This window comes from Salmo trutta, chromosome 4, assembly GCF_901001165.1.
Source record: "Salmo trutta chromosome 4, fSalTru1.1, whole genome shotgun sequence".
NCBI lineage: Eukaryota > Metazoa > Chordata > Actinopteri > Salmoniformes > Salmonidae > Salmo > Salmo trutta.
In genome coordinates, this window is record NC_042960.1 from 66,272,280 (window position 1) to 66,296,766 (window position 24,487).

Consider the following 24,487-nt stretch of genomic DNA (forward strand, 5'->3'; position numbering starts at 1 on the left):
AACCTCTGATTGTGTTTATGCTTCACACAAATCCCACCATCCCTCCTCTCTGCTGTCCCCCGCAGTTTTGAGCTTTTCTCCATTGATAATGAATGAAGAACGGCGGCTTATTCCATCTGAGGCAGCGCATTCAGATACAGTTCTCCAGATAGAAATGCAATATATAGATCTGCACTCGATTCTCTATTCTACACGGCAAAGGCTGTTGTAGGTGATGTATTTCTATGCAACCACCCCACACGACCCGACCCAGCCTACCACGCCTCTCCCGCTGTCACAGAGAGAGAGAGGGAGGGGGGTCTTTCTCATGGCTACCCATGTATTTCCATGGAAATAGAAAGTTTATTTGGAAAGTAATAAATATATAGATATTTTTAAAAGCATTCATGATTTGCGTAAATGTAATATACTAACTATTACTCTTGTTAAAAATATGAAATGGTATTACACTTGGTGAAGAGCACATGACTTGTTTAGGACTCGGAACTCAAAGTTTAGGACTTGAGAGTTGACTTGATACTTGACGGTCTTGACTTGAGATTTGACTCGGACTTGCCTGTCTTGACTTGGGACTTGACTTGGGACTTGAGTGCTAAGACTTGAGACTTACTTGTGACTTGTAAAACAATGACTTGGTCCCACCTCTGGAAGCTGGTTTGAGAGAATGCCAAGAGTGTGCAAAGCTGTCATCAAGGCAAAGGATGGCTATTTGAAGAATCTCAAATATAAAATATATTTTGATTTAACACTTTTTTTGGTTACTACATGATTCCATATGTGTTATTTCATACAGTTTTTGATGTCTTCACTATTATTCTACAAATGTAGAAAATATTTAAAAAATTAAGAAAAACCCTTGAATGAGTAGGTGTTATAAAACTTTTGACCGGTAGTGTAGGTCTAACTGTATCAAAACATATGAGCTACATTCTTAGCCACCTTAGCTAGAATTATTAGTCAGTCCCAATCATTGAACGTATCAATCTGACAACGTAGAAATGTATAGTAATTACACTAGATACAGCTTACACCAACAATCCTCTCAGATCAACAGGATTGGGGATAGGAGAATAGGCGCTAAGGGCTACACAAGGGGGATAGGAGCTAGGGGCTACACAACACAAATGTAAGGGGCTAGTGGCTAGGGGTTGAATTGGGATTCAGGGGCCCTCACCTCCAGATGTTATCATCGAAGGTGAACAATCCATAGAGAAAACAGATCAGGCCTACTACTGCAGCGAAGAACAGCATCTCAGTGTAGAAACCCAGCCAGGCAAAGTAGATCCCAATCTTCTCCCCGTAATACTTCCTGTTATGGGAAATACAACACAACCAATCAAACATCTTCTCCACGTAATACTTCCTGTTTTGGGAAATACAACACAACCAATCAAACAACAACAAGCAGGTTGTGAACTCCAGGTCAGGTCTATCTAGTGTCTAAAAATAATGGGCAGACGCAGTTACAGTTAATGACCTGGGCACTGCAGTTTACTTTTAAAGGTGAATTCAGCTTGCAGAGTTTACAGCAATCAAGCTCTCTGGAAATATACTGTAAGGTCTGTCACTGTACGTAGGGGGTTCGTGTATGTTGGATTATTTAACGGGTGGGTCTAATCCTGTGGCTCAATTGGTAGAGCATGGTGTGTGCAACACCAGGGTTGTGGGTTTGATTCCCACAGGGGGCCAGTACAAAAACAAACAAAAAAATGCATGAAATGAAATGTATGAAATGAAATGTATGCATTCACTACTGTAAGTCGCTCTGGATAAGAGCGTCTGCTAAATGATTAAAATGTAAATGTAAAAATGAATGCTGATTGGTTAAAGCCTCATTCCAGCTGGTGTCTATTCCACAAGTTACCACCTGCTAAATCTATGAAGTTAAAATGCCTATTTACTCTGTTCCATCTGACTGCGCAATCCACTGTCTCATCAGCCCAGCCAGGCAATTTATAAACTTGATCTCCACTATAAAAAGCATCTAGACATTATCTCACATTTCTTTTAGACTAATATTTAGTTTTCAACAGCAGAGATTTATATCAACCTTGCTGTCTGTCTCTCCGACATTTGCAACAATGTTTCAATACTCAAATTCGATATCCCGCTGTCCCATAGTAATGAACGTGTCGGGAGTCGGGATGAGAAAAAAATCGAATCAAATGTTATTTGTCACATGCGCAGAATACAACAGGTGTAGAACCTTACAGTAAAATGCTTACTTACAAGCCCTTAACCAACAATGCAGTTTTAAGAAAATAATAAGTGATAAGAAAGTATTTACTAAATAAACTGACATAAACAATAAATAAATAAAATGAAAAATGAAATAAAGAAGAAAATAGAAAAATAACAAATAATTAAGGAGCAACAATAAATTAACAGTAGTGAGGCTATAGACAGGGGGTACTGGTACAGAGTCAATGTGCGGGGGCACTGGTTAGTCGAGGTAATTGAGGTAACATGTACATATACATATTACACGGTTGAAATGCTTGGAACTTAGAACCTCAACACGAGGTGAAGAAAATAACTCACCTCCCAGACTAGACCAGAACATCGCCAGGCTGCAGCTGCGTGTGTAAAGTGGGTCAAACCGTGACTATCAACACGAGGTGGAGAGAGGAGAAACCCCCCCCTCTCGGACATTCACTGGTACGACTGATTAGCTGTAATATGTTGTGTTAGTCCGCTAGGGACCCTTTTCTCATGTGTTAAGTGTGTATGTTTATTCTGCAGATCCAAGAAGGTTACGACTGTTCAGAATGATGATATGATAAGAGGTAATGATTAATACGTTGACTGTTTTATGGATGGGATATGTAAAGACCTTTAGAGTTTAATTCCGGAGATGGTAACTATTTAAACAACTGCTCTCGTGGTGCCCCAAATTCGTTATGAGTTAATTGTTACACGATTAGTTTAATCAGGTAACAATTAAACATAGTTAGTTGATTCAATAAATAACAGTCATCAGATTCATGAAAGTAAAGTCACGACAAAAGCGTCAGCTCTACCATTTAGCTCAGTGCGGATGTTGCCTGTAATCCATGGCTTCTGGTCACTGTGGGGACTAGGTCATCGATGCACTTATTGATGAAGCCAGTGACTGATGTGGTGTACTCCTCAATGCCATCGGAAGAATCCCAGAACATATTCCAGTCTGTGCTAGCAAAACAAGTCTTGTAGTTTAGCATCTGCTTCGTCTGACCACTTTTTTATAGACCGAGTCACTGGTGCTTCCTGCTTTAATTTAAGCAGGAATCAGGGGGATAGAGTTATGGTCAGATTTGCCAAATGGAGGGCGAGGGAGAGCTTTGTACACTTCTCTGTGTGTGGAGTGTTGTATTGTGTCATGTTGTGTTATGTTGTGTTCTCACCGTATCAAGTTGAGAGGCTGCTCTTTGAAGAAACTGAAGAACCGGGCCCAGTGTTTGTAGAGGCTGAATCTCTCACTCTCACTGTTGGGGTCTCTGGATGCCTTCCAGTACCGAGACTGTATACATACAGAGACATAGATGTCATTTATAGAGTCATGGTCCTACTGGATAGATGTCATTAGTGTCATGGTCCTACTGGATAGATGTCATTAGAGTCATGGTCCTACTGGATAGATGTCATTAGAGTCATGGTCCTACTGGATACATACAGAGAGATAGATGTCATTTATAGTGTCATGGTCCTACTGGATAGATGTCATTAGAGTCATGGTCCTACTGGATACATACAGAGAGATAGATGTCATTTATACTGTAATGGTCCTACTGGATACATGTCATTTATAGTGTCATGGACCTACTGGATACATGTCATTAGAGTCATGGTCCTACTGGATAGATGTCATTAGTGTCATGGTCCTACTGGATACATGTAATTTATACGGTCATGGTCCTACTGGATAGATGTCATTTATAGAGTCATGGTCCTACTGGATACATGCCATTTATAGAGTCATGGTCCTACTGGATAGATGTTATTTATAGAGTCATGGTCCTACTGGATACATTTCATTAGAGTCATGGTCCTACTGGATATATGTCATTAGTGTCATGGTCCTACTGGATAGATGTCATTAGTGTCATGGTCCTACTGGATAGATGTCATTTATAGAGTCATGGTCCTACTGGATAGATGTCATTAGAGTCATGGTCCTACTGGATAGATGTCATTTATAGAGTCATGGTCCTACTGGATAGATGTCATTAGTGTCATGGTCCTACTGGATAGATGTCATTTATAGAGTCATGGTCCTACTGGATAGATGTAATTTATAGAGTCATGGTCCTACTGGATAGATGTCATTAGTGTCATGGTCCAACTGGATAGATGTCATTTATAGAGTCATGGTCCTACTGGATACATGTCATTTATAGAGTCATGGTCCTACTGGATAGATGTCATTTATAGAGTCATGGTCCTACTGGATAGATGTCATTAGTGTCATGGTCCTACTGGATAGATGTCATTAGTGTCATGGTCCTACTGGATAGATGTCATTAGAGTCATGGTCCTACTGGATACATACAGAGAGATAGATGTCATTTATAGAGTCATGGTCCTACTGGATAGATGCCATTAGAGTCATGGTCCTACTGGATACATACAGAGAGATAGATGTCATTTATACTGTCATGGTCCTACTGGATACATGTCATTTATAGTGTCATGGACCTACTGGATACATGTCATTAGAGTCATGGTCCTACTGGATAGATGTCATTTATAGAGTCATGGTCCTACTGGATAGATGTCATTAGTGTCATGGTACTACTGGATACATGTAATTTATACTGTCATGGTCCTACTGGATAGATGTCATTTATAGAGTCATGGTCCTACTGGATACATGTCATTTATAGAGTCATGGTCCTACTGGATAGATGTCATTAGAGTCATGGTCCTACTGGATAGATGTCATTTATAGAGTCATGGTCCTACTGGATACATTTAATTAGAGTCATGGTCCTACTGGATAGATGTCATTAGAGTCATGGTCCTACTGGATACATGTCATTAGTGTCATGGTCCTACTGGATAGATGTCATTAGTGTCATGGTCCTACTGGATAGATGTCATTAGAGTCATGGTCCTACTGGATAGATGTCATTAGTGTCATGGTCCTACTGGATACATGTCATTTATAGAGTCATGGTCCTACTGGATATATGTAATTTATAGAGTCATGGTCCTACTGGATAGATGTCATTAGTGTCATGGTCCAACTGGATAGATGTCATTTATAGAGTCATGGTCCTACTGGATGCATGACATTTATAGAGTCATGGTCCTACTGGATAGATGTCATTTATAGAGTCATGGTCCTACTGGATAGATGTCATTTATAGAGTCATGGTCCTACTGGATGCATGTCATTTATAGAGTCATGGTCCTACTGGATAGATGTCATTAGAGTCATGGTCCTACTGGATACATGTCATTTATAGAGTCATGGTCCTACTGGATAGATGTCATTTATAGAGTCATGGTCCTACTGGATAGATGTCATTTATAGAGTCATGGTCCTACTGGATAGATGTCATTAGTGTCATGGTCCTACTGGATACATGTCATTTATAGAGTCATGGTCCTACTGGATACATGTCATTTATAGAGTCATGGTCCTACTGGATAGATGTCATTAGAGTCATGGTCCTACTGGATACATGTCATTTATAGAGTCATGGTCCTACTGGATAGATGTCATTAGTGTCATGGTCCTACTGGATAGATGTCATTAGAGTCATGGTCCTACTGGATAGATGTCATTAGAGTCATGGTCCTACTGGATAGATGTCATTAGAGTCATGGTCCTACTGGATAGATGTCATTTATAGTGTCATGGTCCTACTGGATAGATGTCATTAGAGTCATGGTCCTACTGGATAGATGTCATTAGAGTCATGGTCCTACTGGATAGATGCCATTAGAGTCATGGTCCTACTGGATAGATGTAATTTATAGAGTCATGGTCCTACTGGATAGATGCCATTAGAGTCATGGTCCTACTGGATAGATGTAATTTATAGAGTCATGGTCCTTCTGGATAGATGTCATTTATAGAGTCATGGTCCTACTGGATAGATGTCATTTATAGAGTCATGGTCCTACTGGATAGATGTCATTTATAGAGTCATGGTCCTACTGGATAGATGTCATTTATAGAGTCATGGTCCTACTGGATAGATGTCATTTATAGAGTCATGGTCCTACTGGATGCATGTCATTTATAGAGTCATGGTCCTACTGGATAGATGTCATTAGAGTCATGGTCCTACTGGATACATGTCATTTATAGAGTCATGGTCCTACTGGATAGATGTCATTTATAGAGTCATGGTCCTACTGGATAGATGTCATTTATAGAGTCATGGTCCTACTGGATAGATGTCATTAGTGTCATGGTCCTACTGGATAGATGTCATTAGAGTCATGGTCCTACTGGATAGATGTCATTTATAGAGTCATGGTCCTACTGGATAGATGTCATTAGTGTCATGGTCCTACTGGATACATGTCATTAGAGTCATGGTCCTACTGGATACAAACAGAGAGATAGATGTAATTTATAGAGTCATGGTCCTACTGGATACATGTCATTAGTGTCATGGTCCTACTGGATACATGTCATTTATAGAGTCATGGTCCTACTGGATACATGTCATTTATAGAGTCATGGTCCTACTGGATAGATGTCATTAGAGTCATGGTCCTACTGGATACATGTCATTTATAGAGTCATGGTCCTACTGGATAGATGTCATTAGTGTCATGGTCCTACTGGATAGATGTCATTAGAGTCATGGTCCTACTGGATAGATGTCATTAGAGTCATGGTCCTACTGGATAGATGTCATTAGAGTCATGGTCCTACTGGATAGATGTCATTTATAGTGTCATGGTCCTACTGGATAGATGTCATTAGAGTCATGGTCCTACTGGATAGATGTCATTAGAGTCATGGTCCTACTGGATAGATGCCATTAGAGTCATGGTCCTACTGGATAGATGTAATTTATAGAGTCATGGTCCTACTGGATAGATGCCATTAGAGTCATGGTCCTACTGGATAGATGTCATTTATAGAGTCATGGTCCTACTGGATAGATGTCATTTATAGAGTCATGGTCCTACTGGATAGATGTCATTTATAGAGTCATGGTCCTACTGGATAGATGTCATTTATAGAGTCATGGTCCTACTGGATAGATGTCATTTATAGAGTCATGGTCCTACTGGATAGATGTCATTAGTGTCATGGTCCTACTGGATAGATGTCATTAGAGTCATGGTCCTACTGGATAGATGTCATTTATAGAGTCAAGGTCCTACTGGATAGATGTCATTAGTGTCATGGTCCTACTGGATACATGTCATTAGAGTCATGGTCCTACTGGATACAAACAGAGAGATAGATGTCATTTATAGAGTCATGGTCCTACTGGATACATGTCATTAGTGTCATGGTCCTACTGGATACATGTCATTTATAGAGTCATGGTCCTACTGGATACATGTCATTTATAGAGTCATGGTCCTACTGGATAGATGTCATTAGAGTCATGGTCCTACTGGATACATGTCATTTATAGAGTCATGGTCCTACTGGATAGATGTCATTAGTGTCATGGTCCTACTGGATAGATGTCATTAGAGTCATGGTCCTACTGGATAGATGTCATTAGAGTCATGGTCCTACTGGATAGATGTCATTAGAGTCATGGTCCTACTGGATAGATGTCATTTATAGTGTCATGGTCCTACTGGATAGATGTCATTAGAGTCATGGTCCTACTGGATAGATGTCATTAGAGTCATGGTCCTACTGGATAGATGCCATTAGAGTCATGGTCCTACTGGATAGATGTAATTTATAGAGTCATGGTCCTACTGGATAGATGCCATTAGAGTCATGGTCCTACTGGATAGATGTAATTTATAGAGTCATGGTCCTTCTGGATAGATGTCATTTATAGAGTCATGGTCCTACTGGATAGATGTCATTTATAGAGTCATGGTCCTACTGGATAGATGTCATTTATAGAGTCATGGTCCTACTGGATAGATGTCATTTATAGAGTCATGGTCCTACTGGATAGATGTCATTTATAGAGTCATGGTCCTACTGGATAGATGTCATTAGTGTCATGGTCCTACTGTTCATCCATAACATGCGTGTCTCACATCCAAAGGTGATGATAATAGGGTCAGTTTTGTTACAGAGAAAATGGTTGGATCAGTTCAATTACAAATGAGCTTCAGTCGCAGTAGCCACATATCCAACTGTCTTCTAAACATGGAATTATTGTATTAAACACAAAGAGAGCACATTGTGCACAAAAAAAAATCGATTTATTTCACTTTCCTTTCCCCCACAACATTAAAGCGATGACGCGAGATTCTGGCAATCAAGCCATTTTTCTACTTCCCCCAGAGTCAGATGAACTCATCTTTATGTCTCTGCGCATTGGCTCGCCGAAAACTACCTTTAAAGTCCTTTATACTGCACGCACTATGCCTTTAACGACTTCACAGATACTCAATGGCATATGTGCATACCATTAGGCCCAACAAGAGCCCAGAGGGCAAAGCTGTTTTAGCCACCAGGAAAAGGGTCACTATTATACAGTAGCTTCTTACATCATGTAGTGGGAAGGCAGCCCCGTAGGTCCCGTTGTTGAGCAGGCGCTTGATGCCCTTCTTGTTCTTGTCATCACTGTCCTCCTTGTGGTACGCACAGCGGGCCAGGATATAATACACCTGGAGGAGGAGAGGTGAAAGGTAATTTAGTACACCTAGAGGAGGAGAGGTGAAAGGTAATTTAGTACACCTGGAGGAGGAGAGGTGAAAGGTCATTAGTATATCTGTAGGAGGAGAGGTGAAAGGTCATTTAGTACACCTGTAGGAGGAAAGGTGAAAGGTCATTAGTATATCTGTAGGAGGAGAGGTGAAAGGTCATTTAGTACACCTGTAGGAGGAAAGGTGAAAGGTCATTTAGTACACCTAGAGGAGGAGAGGTAAAAGGTCATTTAGTACACCTGGAGGAGGAGAGGTGAAAGGTCATTTAGTACACCTGGAGGAAGAGAGGTGAAAGGTAATTTAGTACACCTGGAGGAGGAGAAGTGAAAGGTCATTAGTATACCTGTAGGAGGAAAGGTGAAAGGTCATTTAGTACACCTGTAGGAGGAAAGGTGAAAGGTCATTAGTATATCTGTAGGAGGAGAGGTGAAAGGTCATTTAGTACACCTGTAGGAGGAAAGGTGAAAGGTCATTTAGTACACCTGTAGGAGGAGAGGTGAAAGGTCATTAGTACACCTGTAGGAGGAGAAGTGAAAGGCCATTAGTACACCTGTAGGAGGAAAGGTGAAAGGTCATTTAGTACACCTGGAGGAGAGGTGAAAGGTCATTAGTACACCTGTAGAAGGAGAGGTGAAAGTTTAATATTCTATTAATTCATTCTAGAAGCCACTATATTTACAGGAATACCTTGAATGGCTACATTTAAATCTATGATAAGAAATAAGTGTTATGACAGTTCACTTGATGCTCCTATAACAAGCCCTAATGACGGTGCACTTGATTCTCCTATAACAAGCCCTAATGACGGTGCACTTGATTCTCCTATAACAAGCCCTAATGACGGTGCACTTGATTCTCCTATAACAAGCCCTAATGACGGTGCACTTGATTCTCCTATAACAAGCCCTAATGACGGTGCACTTGATGCTCCTATAACAAACCCTAATGACAGTCCACTTGATTCTCCTATAATAAACCCTAATGACGGTGCAGTACTTACTATCCTGTTGCGGACAGAGGGAGGGAAGAAGGTCTCCTTGTCATCGATAAGGAAGAAGTCAATCTTTTCCTTGTTGAAGGGTGAGGTGAAGTAGTCTGGTTCAGGATTCATAATGTGGTTCGGTAGACGGAAGGGAGTGAACAGCCAGTTCATGGGAATGTCCTGGTGGAAGAGGAGACTTTAAGAATATTTATCATTTTACATTCCTATCCTGAGTACTAGTTTTACATTCCTATCCTGAGGGCTAGTTTTACATTCCTATCCTGAGTACATTCCTATCCTGAGGGCTAGTTTTACATTCCTATCCTGAGTACATTCCTATCCTGAGGGCTAGTTTTACATTCCTATCCTGAGTACTAGTTTTACATTCCTATCCTGAGTGCTAGTTTTACATTCCTATCCTGAGGGCTAGTTTTACATTCCTATCCTGAGTACATTCCTATCCTGAGTACATTCCTATCCTGAGGGCTAGTTTTACATTCCTATCCTGAGGGCTAGTTTTACATTCCTATCCTGAGTACTAGTTTTACATTCCTATCCTGAGTACATTCCTATCCTGAGTACATTCCTATCCTGAGGGCTAGTTTTACATTCCTATCCTGAGGGCTAGTTTTACATTCCTATCCTGAGTACTAGTTTTACATTCCTATCCTGAGGGCTAGTTTTACATTCCTATCCTGAGGGCTAGTTTTACATTCCTACTGTAGCCTGATGGCCAATTGTGTTTGGCTTGACAATGAAAGCAATGGAGTTAGCAAGAGCACAAACAGATCTTCCCTACAGTCTATGGAAATGTGTCCTGACCAGATGTTTCCTTTCAGTTTTGTGATTGGAACTGGGAACCCTCTGGTTGCTGGCTCGCCTGTCTAACCACTCGGATACCTGGCTGCATACTGTACCTTGTGGGCGGGGATGTCGTTGGCTTTGAAGGGAACCTTGATCTTGAGGACATCGGCATAGGTGGCTAGCACATCCCATGGAGTGTGGATCTTCACATAGTATGTCTTACCGTCATCTGACTCCTGATTGGAGGAGAGAAATGGAGAGATGTGGAGATGGTGAAATGGACAGATGGAGAGATGGGGAGATGGAGAGATGGAGAGATTTGGAGAGATGGTAGGATGGAGAGATGGAGAGACGGTGACATGGTGGGATGGCGAGATGTGGAGATGGTGAAATGGACAGATGGAGAGATGGGGAGATGGAGAGATGGAGAGATTTGGAGAGATGGTAGGATGGAGAGATGGAGAGACGGTGACATGGTGGGATGGCGAGATGTGGAGATGGTGAAATGGAGAGATGGTGAAATGGACAGATGGAGAGATGGGGAGATGGAGAGATTTGGAGAGATGGTAGGATGGAGAGATGGAGAGACGGTGACATGGTGGGATGGCGAGATGTGGAGATGGAGAGATGTGGAGATGGAGAGATTGACCGACAGAGAAACAGACAGAGAAACAGACAGAGAAACAGACAGAGAAACAGACAGAGAAACAGACAGAGAAATAGGCAGATAATTAGACCAGAGAAACAGGCAGAGAAATAGACCAGAGAAACAGACCAGAGAAACAAGCAGAGAAATAGACCAGAGAAACAGGCAGAGAAACAGGTAGAGAAACAAACAGACAGACAAAGATAGACAGACAGTCATATCAGTTTCATTATAGGGTTTCTCAAGGACAATCCATTTCTGTCCCAATAGCAGAATGGAGCTACTGTAGTTCCCTTGCACCACCACAAACAAGCCATTTTTGCTGAACTGTGCTGTGATGTTTTCTATTGATCTACCTCCCCCAGGTGGTGAGAAAGAGTAATGGTATCCCCCAGTACAGTCTGTCCCTGTATGGTCCAATGGTGTAATTCACTAACCTGGTCCCAGATCAGTTTATGCTTCGTTACTACTAACTTCTATGGTCCAATGGTGTTATACACTAACCTGGTTCCAGATCAGTTTATGCTTCGCTACTAACTTCTATGGTCCAATGGTGTAATTCACTAACCTGGTTCCAGATCAGTTTATGCTGCGTTACTAACTTCTATGGTCCAATGGTGTTATTCACTAACCTGGTTCCAGATCAGTTTATGCTTCGCTACTAACTTCTATGGTCCAATGGTGTTATACACTAACCTGGTTCCAGATCAGTTTATGCTTCGCTACTAACTTCTATGGTCCAATGGTGTGATTCACTAACCTGGTTCCAGATCAGTTTATGCTGCGTTACTAACGTCAATGGTCCAATGGTGTTATTCACTAACCTGGTTCCAGATCAGTTTATGCTTCGCTACTAACTTCTATGGTCAAATGGTGTTAGCAACACAGCACAAACAAATCTAAGACCAGGGTATTTATTTATTCACCATAACTTGGTTATATCTAACCGAATGAACCTTCAGGGCAGGAATCTCACCATAACTTGGTTATATCTAACAGAATAAACCTTCAGAGCAGGAATCTCACCATAACTTGGTTATATCTAACAGAATGAACCTTCAGGGCAGGAATCTCACCATAACTTGGTTATATCTAACCGAATGAACCTTCAGAGCAGGAATCTTACCGATTGATCCTCTGTCTCCAGCTCCAGACCTGCCTTCTGTAAATTAGCTTCATACTCCTTCCGCCTCTCCTGTTGACAAACACAACAATAAAGGAGAGGAACATAGCAACTACCAAGGGTCATCGAAATTGTTCAAAGGTTTTGAAAACAATTCTAATAAATGTGACAGTTAGACGACGCCTATCTAAAAAATAATTTATATTGTTTGTGAGATCAGACATAATATCACTATAATCCCAGTGTTCATTTTCAGATGTTTGCTTTCATTTCAACTGTTTTAAATTAAATATATATTTTTTCTTTCTTCAATCCCACAAAAAAATGTACACTCATCAAAATAAAAGCTATCTTTCTACTCTTTCTTGTGGTGTAAGTGTGGAGACGGTGCGTTAAATCCCTGACTAAGCTTTAGCGTTCATACAGATTGAACTGAAAGACAATGTATCTTATTGAGCCCATGTCAGCCATTACCGAGGTGTGTTTGACAGGTCATTGCGAACATTTCCGCGGTGGTAACGCAAACGGGGGAAAAACATCAGGCACAAGCAAGAGTACGAAAGAGTCACAGGAGTAAAATGAAAGCAATCAATCCAGCGAGATTTAAAGTGATAAGTGGATTTTGCATCCCTCGAACACAGGAAATACTGCTGAAAAAGACAGACCCTCAGGTGGGCGGGGCATGCACGTTGCTATAGAAACACACAGTAATGGGAAGTTTATCTGTCTTGGCACTAGAAATACAACTTCCTCCATCAATTTCACTGCTTTGTCATCTGCATTTATCATACAGGAAGAGGGCCTCAACTTTCCTGCTACCACACATCCAACTATAACATTCCAGAAGTAGTGACTGTGACTGTGTCTGTGTGACAGTTCCTGCTCAGGCCTAGGGTCAGTATGGTGGGCAGTGAGTGTGGTGACTGTGTCTGTGTGACAGTTCCTGCTCAGGCCTAGGGTCAGTATGGTGGGCAGTGAGTGTGGTGACTGTGTGTGAGGTTCAGGACAGACAGACACAGCAGAGATGACAGCAGAGCTGGACAGGCCTCCCAGCCATGAAGTGACAGTAACAACAAGGTGTTAGGGCTAACACCCCAGTACCAGACACACTGGACCATTCACTCTGTAGCTACTAGTCTCTGGGCTAGCTGCATCCTAACATACAGTATGAAGCTACTGACCAGGCCAGTCCAGTAGCCTAACATACAGCTTGAAGCTACTGACCAGGCCAGCACAGTAGCCTAACATACAGTATGAAGCTACTGACCAGGCCAGTCCAGTAGCCTAACATACAGTCTGAAGCTACTGACCAGGCCAGTCCAGTAGCCTAACATACAGTCTGAAGCTACTGACCAGGCCAGTCCAGTAGCCAAACATACAGCTTGAAGCTACTGACCAGGCCAGCACAGTAGCCAAACATACAGTCTGAAGCTACTGACCAGGCCAGTCCAGTAGCCTAACATACAGTATGAAGCTACTGACCAGGCCAGTCCAGTAGCCTAACATACAGTCTGAAGCTACTGACCAGGCCAGTCCAGTAGCCAAACATACAGTATGAAGCTACTGACCAGGCCAGTCCAGTAGCCAAACATACAGCCTGAAGCTACTGACCAGGCCAGTCCAGTAGCCAAACATACAGTATGAAGCTACTGACCAGGCCAGCACAGTAGCCAAACATATGGGGACTCAGTACTCAAAATACACTAAAATAACTAATTAACCAAGGAAACTAAGTGTCAATTCAAGGCTAACGCAAAAGCAAGGCTGATGATAAGGACATTCCATTCCATGAGGCTGGCTAGAATCAGCAATCATAGCTACTGTAGCTTATCTCTAAAATATTAAAGGGAAAAATCCACTCCAAAACTATATATTGGTATTTTTTTTCATTAGCCCCCAAAATGTTTTGCATGTTGGCAGTCAAGTTTTCATGATATTGGAGTTTGAAGAAGCAGTGTCACCGGCCATTTCCCCTTTAACACTATCAACATAGTGAGTGATTTTATGAACAGCTTGGCAAGAGAAAACTAGCTGCTACTGACAACTATGTCGTACAGTATGCTTCTATACTGACTCACACTGTATAACTGTAGTACTGCCAAATACTAGTCATGTAGCCTGGTTAAACCAAACTGAAGGCTAAACTCACAATGGAGCAGAACATTCAGTCTGGTTTACTCCCAGGCTAAGTGTCCTGTGCTTAGAAACCAGCACCTAGTCTCACTTTGAATTACAGTACATTACAGATTACAGTACAATTACAGTGCATTACAGATTACAGTACAATTACAGTACATTACAGATTACAGTACAATTACAGTACATGGAATAACTTGTGATAACTAGTAAATTGCGTTTAACAACTATTTGACGTTATAGAAAAGGTAATAGCTACAGTAATAGTGAGTGCAGGTGTGTTTCTGAATGTTGTATCTCACCTGTTTCCTCTCTCCGTCTCGGTCATCTACATAGGACAGGATGAAGTCAATCCTCCTCTTTCCATCACGGAAGAACACAGAGTCCTTACTCTGTTGATGCTTGTCCACCTGAGAGGATACCGACAACACACACACACACACACACACACACACACACACACACACACACACACACACACACACACACACACACACACACACACACACACACACACACACACACACACACACACACACACACACACACACACACACACACACACACACACGTGGTCAGCTGAAATACACAGACAAAGCCCCGTTTTCCCAGACACACATTAAGTCCTTGACTGAAAAGCTTTACATCAATAGAGATTATGTGTCTGTCTGGGAAGCTGGCCCATAAGGTACATCATCACAAAGGACAGCCTTAGATGCATTCAGTAAGGTAGACAGACTCCAACTCTTAAACGTTTCAAACAGGAGTTTCAAGGCAGAATTAAACAGTAGATGAGTACATTATTGAATACAGCCAAGGCTGAGCCACTCTTCCAAAGCACAGAAACGCCACTGCAAATCAATCCATATAATGTCACTGTAACTAGATACATCAATACCAAGATGAAGAATCACACACAGCAACACAGTATTACCTCTCTTCTGCAGAGGTCGGACGACATGCAACGAGCAAGAGCAACGCAATTCAATTTCAACCATGGCTTAGAGTGGAACTGACAGCGTTTTAACTACTTTGCAGATATGAAACAAACAGACAATCATAATATAAGTAAAAATTGTTTTATCAAATTCCCAGTTTATGCTACAAATCTAACTTTCTAAAGTGGTTTTAAAAATAGGTTCAATTATGACTTAACATTCCATGAAGTACACTAAGGTATTGTTGGCAGAATAGATGGATGGAGTTCAATGCATGATTAATATAATTCACCAATACATTTCTTGGTAGTCCCAAAACATATTGCTATCAGGTTGTAAATTGGGCCAGTAACCAAAAGGTTGCTGGATCGAATCCCCGAGCTGACAAGGTAAAAATCTGTCGTTCTGCCCCTGAACAAGGCAGTTAATCCACTGCTCCCCGGTAGGACGTCATTGTAAATAAGAATTTGTTCTTAACTGGCATGCCTAGTTAAATAAAGGTTAAAAATAAATAAATACATAATTTCAATCCCAGCTGGCCTGGAACATTGTTTGCTGCCTGAATTCGGGATGTACTGTTTCAGTTTCAGTGACTCAATATTTTGGACAAAAACGGACAAATGTAACTTAGGCTGCGAATACCAAAACAAACAAACTAGCAAGGGTAATGATCAAAAATCAGTCATAACGTCGCTAATAGGCTAGCGTATCTATTTATGCAGCAAGCTAAAAACATGGAGCCTAACGTTAGCTAGATAGCTAGATAGCTAGGAGGATCTCGTGTGTGTGTGAGTGATTGACTTTCTCCCCTCATATCGTTTTTCGGTGGCCATACACAGTTAGAGATGCAGGTGTCATTTGGTTAGTATTTTGGTTTAGCATATCTCTTGCGTTCGTAAATTCACTCTGGCTATCTACTCCGATTTCAGAGCGCTCTCGTCTGAGTGTACCAGAGAGCAGAATAACTGATGAATTTATGACGGTGCAACACCCGCTGAATATGACCGGTGTCAGTAAACTTAGACAAAAAGTACTAGTTAGTCACCAACACTCTAGGTAACATGTAAACATTGCTATAGGTAACTGTAGTATCCTTAGAGGCTTCTTAGATTGATGACACGTAAGTACGGTTTAGTATTTAATTGTAACTTAGAATAATATTCTCTAATGCACCTGGCTTAAGCTACCTGAAGCTTCTTAAATCAAGGTTATATATGCAGACATAGGACATGGCTACAGATAGCGGAAAGCAAACCCCCGTCTTGAGTCAATACTGCCTAACATGTATACATTGCTCTAGGAAACATTACTTCCTACGGCGAGTAAAATGGTCGGAGTGAGGAGTTCTCTCATTTGTGTCTGGAAGTCGCTAATTAGCAAGCTAGACAACTTTAGCCAGTTAGCTTGGGTGCTTGGTTGGGACAAGCATGCATCATTGCAGACAAGCTGCACAGAAGGAAGAGTAGGCTACTACTCCCCATCGTTTATCAGTGCAATTTTGACGGACAACTCGCTGAAAAAGTTTGAGAGAGTTTATCTAATGTTCCTATGTTATATTTCAGCTCATCTTGCTCTGGCTAGCATTAGTTGATCTTGTTGTTGATGTGCATAACTGAGGGAGAGAGCCTACCTTTTCATGGTTGTTTGATCAATAGGACTGTAAAGTTTACACATGTAAGGGGACTACAGTGGGATTTTCATATTTACAGAAATCCATTCAGGTGTTTTTTGTGGCTTTCGATGAATGTGTACTAATGATCTAAAGTCACGCTGTTGCTACTTCCTGTAAACACACACAGTCCAGTTCATAGTGAATGATGGCAGGGCCTACTTCCTGTAAACACACCCAGTCCAGTAAGGAAATCAGTCGATTAAAAACAATTCATTAGGCCCTAAGCTATGGATTTCACAAGACTGGGTAGGGTTTCAGCCATGTGTGGGCCTTGGAGGGCATAGGCCCACTGACTTGGCAGCCAGGCCCACCCACTGGGGAGGCAAGCCCAGCCAATCAGAATGAGTTTGGTTTCCCCCTCGGTCTTGGACAAGACAGATATTTTGATTAGGTTTTATTTACTGCAGTGTCTATTAATTGTCCAAACGCACTGCCGCTTTCACACTCTATATTGCTATAGAATTTTCACATTGCCTTAGTATACCCTTCCAGCCATTACAATGAGCATGTCCTCCTATACCTCCTCCCACCAGCCTCCTCTGATATCCCGGTGCATCCAGCCTGGCCCGAGCCTGATCCCAGATCTGTTTGTGCTGTCTTGCCAGACAAACTGCAATATATCTAGGTTCAGGCTGACATGGACTCGACCTTTGAACTCTAAACGTACTTCCAATTTATTTTCTTATTTAGAGCACCTTTTTGAAACTCTGCCTTTGGGTAACTGAATGACCACTCCCCCCCCCCCCAGAGGAGATGCCAGCCATGTTGCCCAAGCACTGCAGCCTCGGGAATGGGCCAAGCGGTAGGCTACAGCCCGCAGAGAAAGAAATAGCCTGCTCTGACTCACACACAGGAAGGAGTGCCCTATTGAGAAAGAGGAGACCTGTTCCCTGTCATTGCTGGTACAGCTGTTCACATGACCTATAAATAACTAAGCAACTGAACCACATATGCTAGAGCTGGCCGTACTAACACAGCTACAGTCTGGATCACATGCTAATAGAATTGGCACAACAAACACACTGGACATAGACGACCAGCCAACGCACTGGACATAGACGTCCAGCCAACACACTGGACATAGACGACCAGCCAACACACTAGACATAGACGTCCAGCCAACACACTGGACATAGACTCCCAGCTAACACACTGGACATAGACTCCCAGCCAACACACTGGACATAGACTCCCAGCCAACACACTGGACATAGACTCCCAGCCAACACACTGGACATAGACGACCAGCCAACGCACTGGACATAGACGTCCAGCCAACACACTGGCCATAGACTCCTAGCTAACACACTGGACATAGACTCCCAGCCAACACACTGGACATAGACTCCCAGCCAACACACTGGACATAGACTCCCAGCCAACACACTGGACATAGACTCCCAGCCAACACACTGGACATAGACGACCAGCCAACACACTGGACATAGACGACCAGCCAACACACTTCCCTGTAGCTCAGTTGGTAGAGCATGGTGTTTGCAACGCCAGGGTTGTGGGTTCGTTTCCCACAGGGGGGCCAGCACAGAGGAAAAAAAAAAAAAATGTATGAAATGTATGCATTCACTACTGTAAGTCGCTCTGGATAAGAGCGTCTGCTAGAAATGACAAAAAAAACAACAAAAAAAACAGACTCCCAGCCAACACACTGGACATAGACGACCAGCCAACACACTGGACATAGTCTCCCTGCCAACACACTGGACATAGTCTCCCTGCCAACACACTGGACATAGATGACCAGCCAACACACTGGACATAGACTCCCAGCCAACACACTGGACATAGATTCCCAGCCAACACACTGGACATAGACTCCCAGCCAACACACTAGGCCTAGACATCCTCTTTAGTCTATCATCACAAACACAGTGATGCTGCCCTGTCCCAATAGATATGAATAGCATCCTCCTCATAGAGACATAGACCTACTAGTCCCAGTCAACACATAGTGAAAACATCCTCTAGTACCCCTCACTCACACAAGAGTCCTCCTTGTCTGCTCCTTACAGTAGCTAGCCCTCTGGACAGGACAATCCTCGCTGCTCATAGATTTACAGTAGCACAACAACCACTGGGCCAGGTAGTCCCCAGTCCCCCAGTACCCCGTTCCCCAGTCCCCCAGTACCCCGTTCCCCAGTCTCCCAGTACCCCGTTCCCCAGTACCCCAGTCCCCTAGTCTCCAGTCTCCCGTCCCCCGATACCCAGTCTCCCAGTTCCCCAGTCTTGCAGTCTCCCAGTTCCCTCAGCATTCCAGTTCCCCCAGTCCCCAGTCCCCCAGTCCCCCCAGTCCCCCAGTCTTCCAGTTCCCCCAGTCCCCTAGTCTTCCAGTCCCCAGTACCCCATCTCCCCGTCCCCCAGTCTCCACACCCTCTACCTCTCACAAACACATTGATTGATTGTTACCGTAGCTACAGTAAGAGGGGGAGGACAGGAGAAGAAGAAGAGCACTTTACCTCCTAGGCCCGGGTTTGTTTTAGAATTCTTTGTGGATCTGTGTAATCTGAGGGAAATATGTGTTCATCAAAATATGGCCATACATTTAGCAGGAGGTTAGGAAGTGCAGCTCAGTTTCCACTTCATTTTGTGGGCAGTGTGCACATAGCCTGTCTTCTCTTGAGAACCATTAGCTGTGACTTCCACTATGTCGGCATCAGCTGTGACTTCCACTATGTCTGCATCAGCTGTGACTTCCACTATGTCGGCATCAGCTGTGACTTCCACTATGTCTGCATCAGCTGTGACTTCCACTATGTCTGCATCAGCTGTGACTTCCACTATGTCTGCATCAGCTGTGACTTCCACTATGTCGGCATCAGCTGTGACTTCCACTATGTCTGCATCAGCTGTGACTTCCACTATGTCTGCATCAGCTGTGACTTCCACCATGTCCGCATCAGCTGAAAGGCAGCTGGGTCTTTTACACAGCCAGAGTGCTTTCTTCTGGCTGCAACACGGACGACGAGCCCCAAACAGACTTACTCTCTCCCCCTCTCCTTTACTACCTCACATGCTCATACTTCACCAGTCCAGTCACATCCTGGGACAAGCCCACATTCACTCAGACATTCAGAGAGGGAGAGAGAGGAGAGAGAGGAGGGATGGAAGAGAGAGGAGGGGGGCACAGAGTGAGCAGCAGAGAGAGGTGAGAGAGAGGTGAGAGAGAGAGAGAGAGAGAGGAGGGATGGAAGAGAGTGAGCAGCAGAGAGAGGTGAGAGAGAGGTGAGAGAGAGAGAGAGAGGAGGGATGGAAGAGAGTGAGCAGCAGAGAGAGGTGAGAGAGAGGTGAGAGAGAGAGAGAGAGAGAGAGAGGAGGGATGGAAGAGAGAGGAGGGGGGCACAGAGTGAGCAGCAGAGAGAGGTGAGAGAGAGGTGAGAGAGAGAGAGAGAGAGAGAGAGAGAGGAGGGATGGAAGAGAGTGAGCAGCAGAGAGAGGTGAGAGAGAGGTGAGAGAGAGAGAGAGAGAGAGAGAGAGGAGGGATGGAAGAGAGTGAGCAGCAGAGAGAGGTGAGAGAGAGGTGAGAGAGAGAGAGAGAGAGAGAGAGAGGAGGGATGGAAGAGAGTGAGCAGCAGAGAGAGGTGAGAGAGAGGTGAGAGAGAGAGAGAGAGAGAGAGAGAGGAGGGATGGAAGAGAGAGGAGGGGGGCACAGAGTGAGCAGCAGAGAGAGGTGAGAGAGAGGTGAGAGAGAGAGAGAGAGAGGAGGGATGGAAGAGAGTGAGCAGCAGAGAGAGGTGAGAGAGAGGGGAGAGAGAGGAGAGAGAGAGAGAGAGAGCCAACAAACCATCAGCATGTGAAAAAAAAAAATGTACTCCTTATATTCACTTGTCCCTTGGCCTTTAACCTTGACTTACCCCTTCAGCTTATATCCATCCAACCATCCATCCATCCAATCTCTAAGGTGGGAATCAATATGGTAGAAGCTCCACCCAGACACTTCAGATCTGGGGACATGGAAGGGTAGGGCCGAGGGGAAGGGTTAGGGCAGAGGGGAAGGGTTAGGGCCGAGGGGAAGGGTTAGGGCCGAGGGGAAGGGGTAGGGCCGAGGGGAAGGGGTAGGGCCGAGGGAAGGGTTAGGGCCGAGGGGAAGGGTTAGGGCCGAGGGGAAGGGTTAGGGCCGAGGGGAAGGGTTAGGGCCGAGGGAAGGGGTAGGGCCGAGGGGAAGGGTTAGGGCCGAGGGGAAGGGTTAGGGCCGAGGGGAAGGGGTAGGGCCGAGGGGAAGGGGTAGGGCCGAGGGGAAGGGGTAGGGCCGAGGGGAAGGGGTAGGGCCGAGGGGAAGGGGTAGGGCCGAGGGGAAGGGCCGAGGGGAAGGGGTAGGGCCGAGGGGAAGGGGTAGGGCCGAGGGGAAGGGTTAGGGCCGAGGGGAAGGGTAGGGCCGAGGGGAAGGGGTAGGGCCGAGGGGAAGGGTTAGGGCCGAGGGGAAGGGTTAGGGCCGAGGGGAAGGGTTAGGGCCGAGGGGAAGGGTTAGGGCCGAGGGGAAGGGGTAGGGCCGAGGGGAAGGGGTAGGGCCCTTCCCCTAAATTTCATGGAATGTAGGCCTACATTGAACACCACACATTGGCTGCTATTGTAGACTGAATGATAGAACAGCTATTTCCATGTTAAAATGTTATGGGATGCATTTTCTCCATTGTTTTTTATGGTAGACCACTCTGGTAGGCCTACATTATGATCAAATAGCCACAGTAGCGTACTTGGCCACTGTTAAAACTGTAACTTAAAGCAGGTACAGCCTCAGTGTTCACAGTAAAACTAACTTAAAGCAGGTACAGCCTCAGTGTTGACAGTAAAACTATCTTAAAGCAGGTACAGCCTCAGTGTTGACAGTAAAACTGTAACTTAAAGCAGGTACAGCCTCAGTGTTGACAGTAAAACTGTAACTTAAAGCAGGTACAGCCTCAGTGTTGACAGTAAAACTGTAACTTAAAGCAGGTACAGCCTCAGTGTTGACAATAAAACTAACTTAAAGCAGGTACAGCCTCAGTGTTCACAGTAAAACTGTAACTTAAAGCAGGTACAGCCTCAGTGTTAACAGTAAAACTGTAACTTAAAGCAGGTACAGCCTCAGTGTTGACAATAAAACTAACTTAAAGCAGGTACAGCCTCAGTGTTCACAGTAAAACTGTAACTTAAAGCAGGTACAGCCTCAGTGTTAACAGTAAACCCGTTCTGGAAGTTGCACAGAATTTTCACAACGTTCAAGTTTGCGTTCAGCAGACCTGAAATTTGTCAGTGACGAAAACATGAGAGGGAACATTACCAGGCACCACCCATCACATACTACTGTCTACCATAGGGTAATATATCTACCGCAGACACACTGATATCAGGCACCACCCATCACATACTACTATCTACCATAGGGTAATATATCTACCGCAGACACACTGATATCAGGCACCACCCATCACATACTACTATCTACCATAGGGTAATATATCTACCGCAGACACACTGATATGAGGCACCACCCATCACATACTACTATCTACCATAGGGTAATATATCTACTGCAGACATACTGACATCAGGCACCACCCATCACATACTACTATCTACCATAGGGTAATATATCTACCGCAGACACACTGACATCAGGCACCACCCATCACATACTACTATCTACCATAGGGTAATATATCTACCGCAGACACACTGACATCAGGCACCACCCATCACATACTACTATCTCCCATAGGGTAATATATCTACCGCAGACACACTGATATCAGGCACCACCCATCACATACTACTATCTACCATAGGGTAATATATCTACCGCAGACACACTGATATCAGGCACCACCCATCACATACTACTATCTACCATAGGGTAATATATCTACCGCAGACACACTGACATCAGGCACCATCCATCACATACTACTATCTACCATAGGGTAATATATCTACCGCAGACACACTGACATCAGGCACCATCCATCACATACTACTATCTACCATAGGGTAATATATCTACCGCAGACACACTGATATCAGGCACAGATTCGCGCGACTCTTGGCAGTAGTAAGAAAGTCATCATAAATCTGCGCGCAATTCAACAGCCTAGATTTACGTTATTACTTCTAAACAAAATCACTTTTTTTCAGGTTTCTCATACTCTTACAATGATGTTTTGACTCTTGCTTGAAACAGTCGCTAGATTATATTTGGTTGTGATCTTTGCTAAATAAATATTTTGGATGCAGCAGTTGTTAGCTAGAATGCTATCGCTCATTGATATAGGCTGTAGCAAAAGCTAGCCAAAGAGCCATTTTACTGGTTGAAGTTGAAGTGTTTTTTTAAAAGTATAATGCAGTTGATTTGCAATGATGATGACACAAACATTATATTAAACAGGACATGCATACGAGGCTTACAATCCTGGTCCTGGGGACCGAAAGGGGTGCACATTTTAGTGTTTTCCCTAGTGCGCGCACACACGTCATTTAAATAATCATCTCATCATCATTAGTGGAATCAGATGTGTTAATACTAGGGTAAAAACTACAATGTCCACCCTCTTGGGGTTACCAGGACCAGGATGAAGAAACACTGCCGTACGTTATAGTGTCACACCAAGCCTGTGGTTTACCATACGATATATAACATAACATCACACCAAGCCCGTAGTTTACCATACGGTATATAACATAGCATCACATCAAGCCTGTGGTTTACCATGCCATACCCTGGAGCGATGCTTCAGGAACAGAGCCCTTTTTCTCCACATCTGTGGAGGAAGGAACCAACCGGGCATTGAGAGAGGGAGCATTGAGAGAGGGAGCATTGAGAGAGGGAGCATTGAGAGAGGGAGCATTGAGAGAGGGAGCATTGAGAGAGGGAGCATTGAGAGAGGGAGCATTGAGAGAGGGAGCATTGAGAGAGGGAGCATTGAGAGAGGGGGCATTGAGAGAGGGAGCATTGAGAGAGGGAGCATTGAGAGAGGGAGCATTGAGAGAGGGAGATAGGGAGCATTGAGAGAGGGAGCATTGAGAGAGGGAGCATTGAGAGAGGGAGCATTGAGAGAGGGAGCATTGAGAGAGGGAGCATTGAGAGAGGGAGCATTGAGAGAGGGAGCATTGAGAGAGGGGCATTGAGAGAGGGAGCATTGAGAGAGGGAGCATTGAGAGAGGGAGCATTGAGAGAGGGAGATAGGGAGCATTGAGAGAGGGAGCATTGAGAGAGGGAGCATTGAGAGAGGGAGCATTGAGAGAGGGAGCATTGAGAGAGGGAGCATTGAGAGAGGGAGCATTGAGAGGGAGCATTGAGAGGGAGCATTGAGAGAGGGAGCATTGAGAGAGGGAGCATTGAGAGAGGGAGCATTGAGAGAGGGAGAATTGAGAGAGGGAGAGAGGGACCAACTAAATA

General features: G+C 43.8%; 1 protein-coding gene across 3 annotated transcripts in view; it reads right to left on the bottom strand.

Moving 5' to 3' along the window:
* ano5a (anoctamin 5a) overlaps positions 1-24,487 on the bottom strand; it is an 80,665-nt gene that overhangs the window by 27,146 nt on the left and 29,032 nt on the right. For 2 of the 3 annotated variants that reach the window (XM_029751859.1, XM_029751860.1), the window contains exons 4-11: positions 23,808-23,849; positions 14,793-14,900; positions 12,358-12,426; positions 10,699-10,821; positions 9,800-9,961; positions 8,641-8,760; positions 3,384-3,499; positions 1,175-1,309 (exon numbers count right to left, since the gene is read on the bottom strand). In XM_029751859.1, coding sequence (XP_029607719.1) covers positions 1,175-1,309; positions 3,384-3,499; positions 8,641-8,760; positions 9,800-9,961; positions 10,699-10,821; positions 12,358-12,426; positions 14,793-14,900; positions 23,808-23,849 — 875 coding nt within the window. The remainder of the gene's footprint in view (positions 1-1,174; positions 1,310-3,383; positions 3,500-8,640; positions 8,761-9,799; positions 9,962-10,698; positions 10,822-12,357; positions 12,427-14,792; positions 14,901-23,807; positions 23,850-24,487) is intronic. The other variant, XM_029751861.1, reaches the window with a different exon arrangement.